The 12,042-nt window shown below is 33.3% G+C and overlaps 1 protein-coding gene across 6 annotated transcripts in view; it reads left to right on the top strand.

Moving 5' to 3' along the window:
- The window catches only part of LOC128207749 (ribosome-binding protein 1-like), a 39,709-nt gene that overhangs the window by 19,500 nt on the left and 8,167 nt on the right, over positions 1-12,042 (top strand). For 3 of the 6 annotated variants that reach the window (XM_052910877.1, XM_052910874.1, XM_052910873.1), the window contains 8 exons: positions 289-381; positions 1,289-1,348; positions 3,936-4,019; positions 4,648-4,728; positions 5,438-5,608; positions 5,984-6,019; positions 8,078-8,155; positions 8,493-8,510. In XM_052910877.1, coding sequence (XP_052766837.1) covers positions 289-381; positions 1,289-1,348; positions 3,936-4,019; positions 4,648-4,728; positions 5,438-5,608; positions 5,984-6,019; positions 8,078-8,155; positions 8,493-8,510 — 621 coding nt within the window. Of the gene's footprint in view, positions 1-288; positions 382-1,288; positions 1,349-3,935; positions 4,020-4,647; positions 4,729-5,437; positions 5,609-5,983; positions 6,020-8,077; positions 8,156-8,492; positions 8,511-11,673; positions 11,692-12,042 lie in introns of all 6 variants that reach the window. The other 3 variants (XM_052910875.1, XM_052910878.1, XM_052910876.1) reach the window with 3 other exon arrangements.

Genomic DNA, 12,042 nt, shown 5'->3' with positions numbered 1-12,042 from the left:
ATTCCAGGTGCTATTCTTTGTGGACATTTATTGGTGCCAGGTTTGAGGATATTTCAAACGTTGGTTAAATTAGCTTATTTAATAGTGAGGATGTTTTTTTTAATTCAATGGAAATAAATATCCACCGCAGGGAGAAAGGGGTATGAATCAAAATTCCAGAGGGGGATATATGTTATTCTTGGTGACCATGAATTGGTACCAGGTTTTAGGACTGTTCAAACATTGGATAAATAAAGTAAATAAATAGTGAGGATGACAAATTATATGATTGTGACTATTTGTTTCCAGGAGAACAAGCTGACTCAGCTGGAGTCGAGCGTTGAGCAGGAGGAGAAGAAGTGGCAGGAGAAGTTGGGTGCTAAACAAGATGAACTTACACAGGTACAATACTGGTCTTAATTTCTCACGCTTAAGAATAAGTGTCTAAGTTCATTTAAACTGAACTACTTATTTGAGCTTGAATTTACTGAACATAAATAAGGTTATTGTGATTATCTTTAAAAAAATCCTCAAAACTCCTAAAAGGAGAACATACATTTAACAATACTGTCAAACCCGTTGGCTGGAATGCGTAGGGACTGACAAAAATACCTGGGGCCTCGAGAAATTTGAGCCAAGTGTGAATGCTTACATTCAGTATGAAGAAATCATTCCTTAACATTCAGTTTGAGCAAATGAGGAATTTGAGCCAAGCGAGTTCGATCCAACAGGGTTTGACTGTATTGTTAAATTTTTTAATTCTTTTTTTAGTTTTGAGACATTTAAAGGATTTTTAAAAAAGATAATCACAATAACCTACTTTATGTAGGCTCAAGCAAATGATTCCGCTTAAATGAACTAATTATCTCATAAACATTCATGGCTTATCAGGGCTTCCGGATTTGATTTGAGAAGTTTTAACCAAAATTAAGCGAGTTATACACTTGCAAACTTTCTTTACCCTTGACTTATAGCATGAGTTTTAATAAATTATCCATCAGCTCAGTTTACAATATATTATTTACACCTCAACTTCCATTCCTCAAATAAACTAAAACGGACTCTACATACTTTAACCAGCCCAACTGCGTGCATACCCTGATAATACATCAGCCCCGCAATTCATTCCTTAAATGTGTCCTTTTATATGCCTATTGCCCATGAAGTGTTATTTAATTCATAGGGGTTTGTGTTCCAATTAGCTTATAGCTCACAAGATCAATTGACCAATGATCACCACTATATCGAATTTAAATGGCTAAAATTCATAGGGAAATGTCAACGTTTCTTGTTTATAATTGTGTTGCAGTTGAAGTCTGAAATTGCATCATTACAACAACAGTCGAGCACGGCGCCAGATAGTCAGGAGGTACGCTTTGTGCAAAATTACAACTGCTGTTTTTATCTGTGCATACTGCATGCTTACCTTATAATTATGTAGCTTATACTCTGAAGCATAATTTGGCATTATTTTGAACAGTTTTTAGTTGAATTCTAAATCTGTTAAAAATTGGTAGTTAATTTGTGATTATATATTTTAGTACGACTAACAGCTTATAGTTGAAATTTAATATATAATACATGTGTGTACCAGTTAATTTAGAAAAGGTAAGAAATAAATTCATGAGATTAGATATGATAATTATTTTTATCATCCAAGTTATTTTGTGTTTATTTTAAAAAGTGTATTGTTGTTCTTTCTGGTATGGCTACACGATTTTGGCATGCTTTTTTCACTGCTTGAAATGCAATCTCCATAAAAAAGTTTGTTGTGTGATAAATATGTGTTTATTCTTTTTGACATTTATTCATTTGTGAGTAGGCTAATTAAAAGCCAGAATGTTTCACTTATAATCGTTCAAATTTTTAAAATCCCCTTTTAGGATGTATCCGATATAGGATTTGCATATCGCTGTGTAGAGAAAAGTTTATCTACAATTGTAGATGAGGTACGCAGCTCACTTTTTTCTGGGAAAACACTAACTTTTACACTAACTGCTATTATATTATAGTATATATATATATCATGTATTTATTGTATTATTAACAGCCTTCGAAATAATTCTCTTGCGAAATTTGCCCAATCAGGAAAGTTGCTTTTAAAACGAACTTGCCGGAAACCTGTATTTGCCTGAATAAAGTTAAGAAATAATGCAGCGTTTTTCCACAGCTTTATTCATTCCAAGAATTAATGGCCTTTCCTTACCTGCCTGAATCTCCTCAGTGCAGCAAAAATGAAACATTGTTTTTAAATACATGCGCAATGTTTACTTTAAGGTCACAAGGTTAAATAATTGATTAAAAACAAATAATCTGGTAATGGTATTAGAAATAAAACATGTAATCAATGATTTCCATGATAATCTAATTTAACTTTCTAAGTTATTAATTTTTGTGACAGCTTAACAGCTTTACGAAAAAAGTTAGCAAGACTTTAAGTGTGTAAAAATCAGTAAACCGGAACTCAAACGTTAAATGCACTGTTGGGCAACCCATTTGAGCTTTTAATTGTATGACTTAATTTTACCTGTCGCGAGGTTCCGACTTGGGGGTTATTTCGAAGACTCATTTATTCACATGTATGTGTGCATTCATTTTCATTATATGCTTGCTGTGTTTATTAGGTTTAGAAAAAAACACAATATATTTCTTGTTGTAAATACAAAGTTTGACAGGGGACTTAATTTGAGATCTAGGTCTTAAAGAGAAATTATTTTCATATTATATTTTAGTTGTGTTTCAATATATTGAAAGAATATTGCGTGTTGAAGACAAAGTGGAGATTCATATTTGGACTTCATTTAACTATTAAATTAACGGCTAAGATCCTTTATTATAATGTTATAATGGGGCCCAGTAGGTTTAAAACTCGTTCCTCCATACCTGATGTGTTATTTTTCATATTCTATTAGTTTATGTCAATATACATACATGTATTAAGTAAGATTTTTTCATAACAAGAAATATCAATAGCCTGGTGTTTAGGAAGTAGAAAGTATTGAGTGCTACCTTATACATTGTTAACTTTTTGGACTTTAACAAAACATGTATTTGTTTGTGCTAACAAAATAAGTTAATGCAGTGTTAAAAACTTAAAATGGTATCCTATAATATGAATAAAAATCGTTTGCTTGATGCATGAAGATTCTTAATTTCTCATGCCGGTAAAGCTGTATACTCATATGCATATGATATTGATAGTCTTTATATTAAAACCCCATGTTATTTTTAGATGACATGAATTAAAATCTTTATGATTAAGAATGGGTGGAGAGAGCATAGAGGTTTAACTTTGTCTGTCAACATTATGATCTGCGGCTTCACATTTTACTTGACAATCAATGACTTTAAGGTGACTTGATGTAGAGTCTTTAAACTTGGTATATAAGTTAATTTTGGGTTAGTAGGTCATGGAGACCTTTAAAGCTGCACTCTCACAGATGGACCGTTTCGACAACTTTTTTCATTTTTGTCTTGGAATATGAAAAACTGTGATCTGATTTCTTGTCGGCAGTCTTATATGACTGGTTTACACAAAAATCAGCTCATTCCAAGACAAAAAATAAAAAAAATGCCAAACCGGTCCATCTGTGAGAGTGCAGCTTTAATGCTCTAGATAGGCAACGCATTTAAATCAAGAAATTCCTGTCTATTAAGTTTGCTTATGTCAGATATATCGTATAACAATACAAAATGGCGTTGGTGCATGAAATATATATCTCTGTATTGGAAAAATAGGTTCTTGTTCATCATATGAAGTATGTTAATTAAAATGACTAATATAATACAATCATGTATATACATGTCCATATTTTTTAGTGAACTAAATTTTGTTTGAAAGCTGGAAAAAAAATCACTGAGGATTTCAAAATAACCTTTGTAATTAAGTCAATAAAAGTTGTTCAATTGCAACAGATTTTGGTTTCTTTGGTAACATTGGAATTTGTTTATTTCAGATGAAAGAAAAGGTAGCTAACCTAGAAACCCAGTTACAAGCATCAGATGACCGCTGTTCACAGCTACAGTCTGAATTGCAGCAGGTATGTACTCTGGCTTGTAAATTTCAGTTAAAGGTCTCGGAAGACAGATGATGTTTATGCGGACACTTAATTAGATTGATTTTGAGTTACAAGCATGAAGAGAAGGGTGTTCACTGTTTGATAGGGCAGGGCAGGGCTGGGCTGGGCAGAACAGGGCAGGGTAGGGTGTGGTAGGGCAGGGCAGGGAAGGGTAGCAGGGGCAGGGTACTGCAGGCCAGGGTAGAGCAGGGTAGGGTAGGGTATGGCAGGGCAGGGGTAGAGTAAGGCAGGCCTGTGTAGAGCAGGGTAGGGTAGGGTATGGCAGGCCAGGGTAGGGTATGGTAATGCAGGGCAGGGCTAGTGTAAGTCAGGCCAGGGTAGGGTATGGCAGGGCAGGGGTATGGCTGGGCAGGGGTAGGGTAAGGCAGGCCATGTTAGAGCAGGGTAGGGTAGGGTATGGCAGGGCAGGGGGGTAAGGCAGGCCAGGGTAGGGTAGGGTATGGCAGGGCAGGGGTAGAGTAAGGAAGAGTAGGGTAGTGTAGGTCTCATGACATGAGTAACCACAGGTGCTGGTGTTCACAGTTATGTGTAACGTTTTAAGTGTCACATTGTTTTACATTGATTTAAGAATTGTTACTTCTTCTTTCAGACTGAGAGCAAGGTTACAGAATACAATATTAAAATAGTGGAATTAGAAAAATCTGGTTCAACCATAGTCGAAATAAATACAGTAAGTATACTTCAGTATAAATGACCCGAAATTTGGCACTTTTGATAAATCTGCTGCCGATTGCATTAACAGGATAACTTACTCTGCAGATTATCTTTTGGTTTGTTTGCACAAATATTAGCCAATTAATAAACATGCAGATTATCTTTTGGTTTGTTTGCACAAATATTAGCCAATTAATAAACATGCAGATTATCTTTTGGTTTGTTTGCACAAATATTAGCCAATTAATAAACATTTTGACTAACTTTAACCAAACCAAAGAATTAAACGGTCTTACATAATTGGCTGCAGGCATTTGTTTCCATTATTTTGAGGATATTTTTCCTAATTTAATGACACTTTTTTTCCAAAAATTATTGAATAAAAAGTAAACAAATTTGGTTAGTGTTTTTATTTTTTAAATCATTGAATCATTGTTTGTGCACATGTTATAATATTTGTTATTCTTTTATGTGTTACACTGTTATTTTTTTTAATTTGAAGTGTTTGCGTGTTAAAATTTCCTGATATGAAATGCCAGGCTTTTTTCCAATTTTTGCTAAAAAAAGCCATGATGTATATAACAGTTGTACCTGTAAATGAAATCCGAAAAAAACAAACAAATTCAACAATTCTCATTGTGAACAAAAAGGGATACAACAGCATGAAGTTTGACTACCATCTAATCTTAGTGTGTTTTAAAAATGCTACATTTTTTATGCAACAGGAGCTAGAGACGATTAAAACCTCTCTTGCTGCGGAGCAGAAAAAGAACAAGGATCTCGCATCTCAGATTGTGAAGTTGAATGGAATCATCAAGACAGGACATGATGCTCTCACTCAGGAACAGAACCTGGTGAAGAAACTTCGGGAACAGATGTCCAACGGGACTGATCAGGTCGGTACAGGGATGGCAGACAAAATAGCCTTTACTTAAAAGGGCATAATATGGATTGAGGCCATAAAATAATAATTTTAATGCATTATGATGTTAAATTCGTTTTGACTTCAGTGATCAAAACAAAAAAGCATATGATTTATGAACATATATATTCATATATTTGCAATATTTTGACGCTTTTTTTAATTGGGGAAATTGTGGCTACTTAGCTGTGAATTTGGAAAACCCATTTATAAAGGCTAATATTTTTCCTAATTGTAAGGTTATGTTGGAAATTTGAAAATCAATAGTTAACGATAAGTAATTTCAAATAAGCTGTCATGGTCGATGTAAAATAAGACATCAATAAGAAGGTTTTTCTTATGTTTACAGAACTCCACAAGTGTGCCAAAGCAGACAGAAGATCAGGTATAACGTCACTGTGGTTTATTAGGTTTGAATAATTAGCCAGGTTGCGAAACACTACTTGTACTTATTAGAGGCAGTTGGCTTTAAAATTTGATTGCAGAATCTCTATTTTCATGTGTAGCGGTCTCTTCAACGCTCATATATAAATGCATTTCTTACGATTTTGTAGTTGTCATTAAAGTTGAGCCTACCAGGGGCGGATTCAATGTTTGAGGCTAGAGGGGGCGTATCTTAGTGATGTTATTATTTTATTTGTGCCCCTCCCTAAAAACAGAAATGTATTTGGTTTAAAGCGTTAGTAGGGGGCTTGGGGGTATTCCCCCTTGAAAAATTAATTAATTTTTAGTCCAAGATGGTGCCACCCTGGATCTGCGTGTGCCTACTCATACTTGTGTGTGATGTAGATCACAAATTTGCCATGTGTCTGGTAAACCGACTTCGCATTATTGGATGAATTGGCACATGTAGCTTTTCGCAACCTCGCTATTGTTTGTTAGTACATGTAAACTGAACAATAACAAAATGACAAAAGGACAAAAAAAAAGTGTTAGGGAAAAATGGCTTTTTTTATCAGAAATGGTAAGAAAACCACAAGGCGGTGGTTTTGGGTAGGGCCGGGTTAGCCTAAACAAATCTTTTTGTTAGGACTAATGAACTAATGTTTCTTTTTTAAACATTTATCTAATTTGATCCGAAATGTTAATTTTTAGATCCTTTTGGCATATTCCTAAAGACATGTACACTTCTGCAGCTTGTTATTTTAGCCTAGCTAGTAAGTTTACCGTTTTTACTATATGTATAATGGTTATTTCTTCTATGTGTATGCTTGGTCTTGAATGATTTCTGTAAATGTCTGACTGGAATTTCTGTTTACAGAGATGTTTTTATGTCTGATACTAGCTAATACTACTGTTTGCAAATGAATTTGGCGTTTCAAGTATTTATTCAATGAATGATTGTGGTTTTAAGTCCAACTAAATTCGGCAAGAGAATTTCAAATTTGGCTTTAGGTCCAACAAAATTTGACATGAGAATTTCAAATCTGGCTTTAGGTCCAACCAAATCTGACCAGAGAATTTCAAATCAACTTCAACATCTATAGCCTGTCTATTGACTTCCCGCATCAGCAATTTGGCATATACTTTGATTTATCACCAGGAACTATCTACTGAAGATGCGAGGTACCCCTGCAAAGCATCCATAGTAAACAACTTGCATTGGTTTAACATCAATAGGGCAATTAAATCATAGCTTTAAACAACCTTCTCAAGGACCTCATGGTTACAAACAAATATTTTTTGAAAGAAACGTTTTGGGCTGTACAAAATATTTTTTTGCAAAATGACATTGTGAATGTAATTATATTATCTGATTTCCACGTACTCTTTGCTAATTTTAATTGCAAACAGTAGTAATTGACTTTAAAATAAAGAAGTCTTCCGTTTAAATAGAGGATTTTGCTATTATATAGAAGTGTTTTAACTGTATTTGTCTTACTGTATGCTAACTTCATGCTTGCTTGTTTTATTCTTCGAGCAAAAGTACAACTTGCAGGGTTTTATTATAACTGCTGAAGAAAATAGCAGAAAGCTGTTTTGGCAAGATGGAAGATTTTCATGAGAAAGAATTGACGTGATGCTCAGATGGCTTTAAAACCAATTTCATAGACTTTGTCAAAAGAATATCTTAAATCCAAGTCTAAATGCAATTGCTTGTTAAGGATTATCATGTGACCGGTAATTCTCTCGATTGGTTGAACAGTCATGAATATTCATATCAGGGTAGTTCAGCCTCATGTTATCATATGACCAGTAAATCTCCTGATTGGTTAAACAGTTACGAATATTTATATCAGGGTTGGTCAGCGTCATGTCAATTCTATTTCTTCAGTAATTAAACCCTGGAAGTCTCGCTTTTAAATAAAAAATGTCTTCTTTGTAGCCTATAATGTTTGCTGTGATTTGTGTATGCAGCATAATAGTTATAAATCACAATCACCAGCATTCGATGCATAACATTGTCATTTTCATGTTCACTTTACCTTCTGAACACTCGCAGTTGAGGCAGACATTAGCAGAGAAAGAAAGACTGCTAGAAAAAGAAATAAACTCTAATAAACTTCTTAGTCAGAGGCTGGTATGTAACATTTAATAAAATAAAAAAAATAAAAAAAAATAAAAATGTTAAACTTTAAATTAAAAAAAATAAATCAAAGGAATCGGACACTTGCTATGAATGAAATTTGTAAAATAAAATTGTTTTTAGCTAAAAATAAACCGATTTAACTTAATTGAGGTCAAGATACACTGGAACGAACTAGATATTAACGTCCGGATTTTATTTATTGTTAAGTAAAAAATTCTTCAAAGAACTTCTTTTTTAATGCATGATAAATCCCAATGCCAAAGTCACCAAATCTCTCGTATTTTTTGCATGGTTTTAATCCATTATCCATCTATTATTATTTCTCTAGGCACAATTAGGTGTTATGGTGAGTATTAGTGTCGAAATGTCTTTATTTCTATCATCCTGTGGGTAGCTTTAAAGAGTATACTCTTGGCAGTATTATTGTTTTATTTATCATTTATCGCAGACAGAATTGTATTAATGCACTTGTCATATTGTCGTACTTAACATTGCATCATGTATTTTATTGCACATCTAAAGTATAATAATAATAATAATAATAATAATAATAGTAATATATCAATAGAAATAATTTTATCTGTTAAAAAGTAGATTAAAGATTTGTTATTTTATTTTGATCTAATATGAAGTGCATTACCGTTTCTTTGATGCTGATTAAATAAAACTTAAAATGATCCTGAAGTAATTTGGAAATTTTTATTAAAAAAATCAGCACTAAAATCTTCAATGTTACTTTTATGAATTAAAAAAAAGCAACTTAAATTGACTGTTGTAAAATATCCAATATGTCTTCCCTGTCAGTCATATTAAAATGATCCCAAATTCCCTGTCATCGTCACATAATCTCAAACTCATTAATATTCAATGATCCCAAATTCCCTGTCATCGTCACATAATCTCAAACTCATTAATATTCAATGATCCCAAATTCCCTGTCATCGTCACATAATCTCAAACTCATTAATATTCAATGATCCCAAATTCCCTGTCATCGTCACATAATCTCAAACTCATTAATATTCAATGACCCCAAATTCCCTGTCGTCGTCACATAATCTCAAACTCATTAATATTCAATTACCCCAAATTCCCTGTCATCGTCACATAATCTCAAACTCATTAATATTCAATTACCCCAAATTCCCTGTCGTCGTCACATAGTCTCAAACTCATTAATATTCAATGATCCCAAATTCCCTGTCATCGTCACATAATCTCAAACTCATTAATATTCAATGACCCCAAATTCCCTGTCGTCGTCACATCATTAATATTCAATGACCCCAAATTCCCTGTCATCGTCACATAGTCTCAAACTCATTAATATTCAATGATCTCAAATTCCCTGTCATCGTCACATAGTCTCAAACTCATTAATATTCAAAGATCCCACAGTCTCAAACTCATTAATACCTTAGTACCTTTCTTAGTGCACCATTTCACAAATATCTCCTTCATAAATGTTCCACAACACACTTAAAATAACAGTCATGAGATGAAGCACTTTAAAAGTCATCATAGATGTTAAAGGGACTAGACACCAGATGGTACCAAAATCAACAAATACATGATTTCCAAAAGATGAGCCTGGAATTGTCTGAGCTAGTATAAGCCTGATTATACGTCACTTTACTTGATTAGAATAATATTCTGTCACTGTCTCAGCTTTAAGATTGACCCGTTTGAAATTAGCACATAATGGTTTCCAATTTAGTGGTGTTAATATGTACCGATGCTTTTTTAAAAAACAATTCAATTCATACATTTGTCGTAAGCAATGTGATAATCAGGAAGTAAGATTCAATGCATTGTACACAATGATATTAATTTTATTTAAGATTTTGACAATTTTCGTTTTTCTTGCAATTATATCATCTGGTGTCTAGTCCCTGTAAATATAGGTACACAAACTCATGTCATATATAAGTTTTAATTTTTAAAGGCTTTTTTGTTTGAGGCCATCATAAAGACAACTTTATGCTCGAATCTTTGCAAAAGTTGAATAAATTACAAAGTGGACTAATTTTAGAAAAGATAAAAGAAATATGTATTTAATACATATGTACATATTTAATACATAGAAATATGTAAGAAACCTTATCTTTATGCATGCTTATTTGATATGACATAAATCATGAATTTAAAGTATGTGCTTAATTCTCATGACTTGAGTAGGACCCTTTAGAACTATCGAGGGCACGATTGCGTAAGACAGACTTTTATATTGTACTAAGCTCTTAATATGGAAACCAGTCATCCCCTTTTTTGTGCCAAATTCTCATGGCTTGAGTAGAACCATTTAGAATTATCGAGGTCTGTGTGCAAGATAGGTCCAGTTACTCCATATAAAGATGGGAGTTATGTAACTCCAAATAAAGACAACAGTTACTTCCACCTGGCACTGAGCCCTCTATATAGAAAACAATCATCCCCTTGTATGTGCAAAATTCTCATGGCTGTAGTAGAACCCTTTAGAATTCTTTAAGGTTGAATGCAAGATAGTTACAAAATTATTCTATACATATAAAGGTAGTGGATTGATGTTTGTCTTGCGTTGAGCTCTCGATATGAAAACCAATCATCACCATGTTTATAAAAGGATAAACAAGTTAAAACGTCCAATACATGTTGTGATAATATTGTACAGAATTACTTCCCTTTATTCCTTTCTTATCATTGTAATTCTCTCCCTTGGTTGATATTTTCGAAGCAGTCATTGCGCCTCATTATTGTGATGAAAAATGACAAATGCCACATGTTTTTGACATGGTTCTATTCTTTTAAGTGTGAATAATATATTTAGTTTATAAACTCGAAGAGTAGATTAATATAAGACTATAATTTTTGAAACAAAATCTGATAACATACTTTTTTGTTAATGAACTTATATTATGTTACATCTATGATACACATAAAAAAAATGGAAACCAGATGCTTGTAGGGACAAGCAAAATGTAAAAGCTGCTCTCCTGCCTGGCAAGTGCATAAACAAATATTTAGGAACTACTGCATGTATTTGAATGCGGCTACAGCCTTTGGGAATGTGATTTTTTTAAGGCTTGTTTGTGTTAAATTACAGCTTTAAGCTGTACTCCCACAGATTGAACGTTTTGGCAACTTTTTTAGTCTTTGTCTTTGAACGAGCCAATTTTTGCAAAAATGAATGGAAACTAGTGATTTGTAAGACTGCTGACAAAAATTCAGATCGCAGGTTTTCATATTTCTGTCCAAAAAATTATGTTTTATGCATTTTCCTAAAGCGTTACTAACGCTTTTAGACATATATTATTTATTTTTAAACGTAACTATGAAAAACTGCAATCTGATCTTTTGTCAGCAGTCAATAATATCACTGGTTTTAAGATAATAACGCAAATTGGCTCTTTCCAAGACAAAAAATTAAAAGTTGTCAAAACGTTAAATCTGTGAGAGTGCCACTTTAATCATTTAAGAAATTGTCATTTTGTAGGTAAGATTAATTTTCACTGACCTTCATATGATTTTAGATCTGAGTCAGGGGTCAGGTATATCACTTTTTCAAGTCAAACTTGCTTGGTGAAGCACACACTTTTTACTTAACCCTTAGGCTGCTGATGGTGATTTTAAAGGCTTTGCAAACAGCTTGGAACCAGACCAGACGCCGAGTAACTCGGCGCCTGGTCAGGTTCCAAGCTGTTTGCCACTCAGTCGATATATGCCCAAAGTTTTAAGTAAATTGAAAGAAATTTAGAATAAACCAGACGACATTTTTGAGCAGACGACAATTTACCCAGCATGCAAAGGGTTAAAAAGAGCAACAGTTACTATATTCTTGACAGTTAGCGAAGATTGCAAATATTAATGCTTTATATTTATAACGTTCGATTTTCATTTTT

Source organism: Mya arenaria, chromosome 11, assembly GCF_026914265.1.
Source record: "Mya arenaria isolate MELC-2E11 chromosome 11, ASM2691426v1".
Taxonomy (NCBI): domain Eukaryota; kingdom Metazoa; phylum Mollusca; class Bivalvia; order Myida; family Myidae; genus Mya; species Mya arenaria.
Note: the sequence above shows the minus strand (reverse complement) of the source record. Positions and strands in the feature narration are given on the sequence as shown.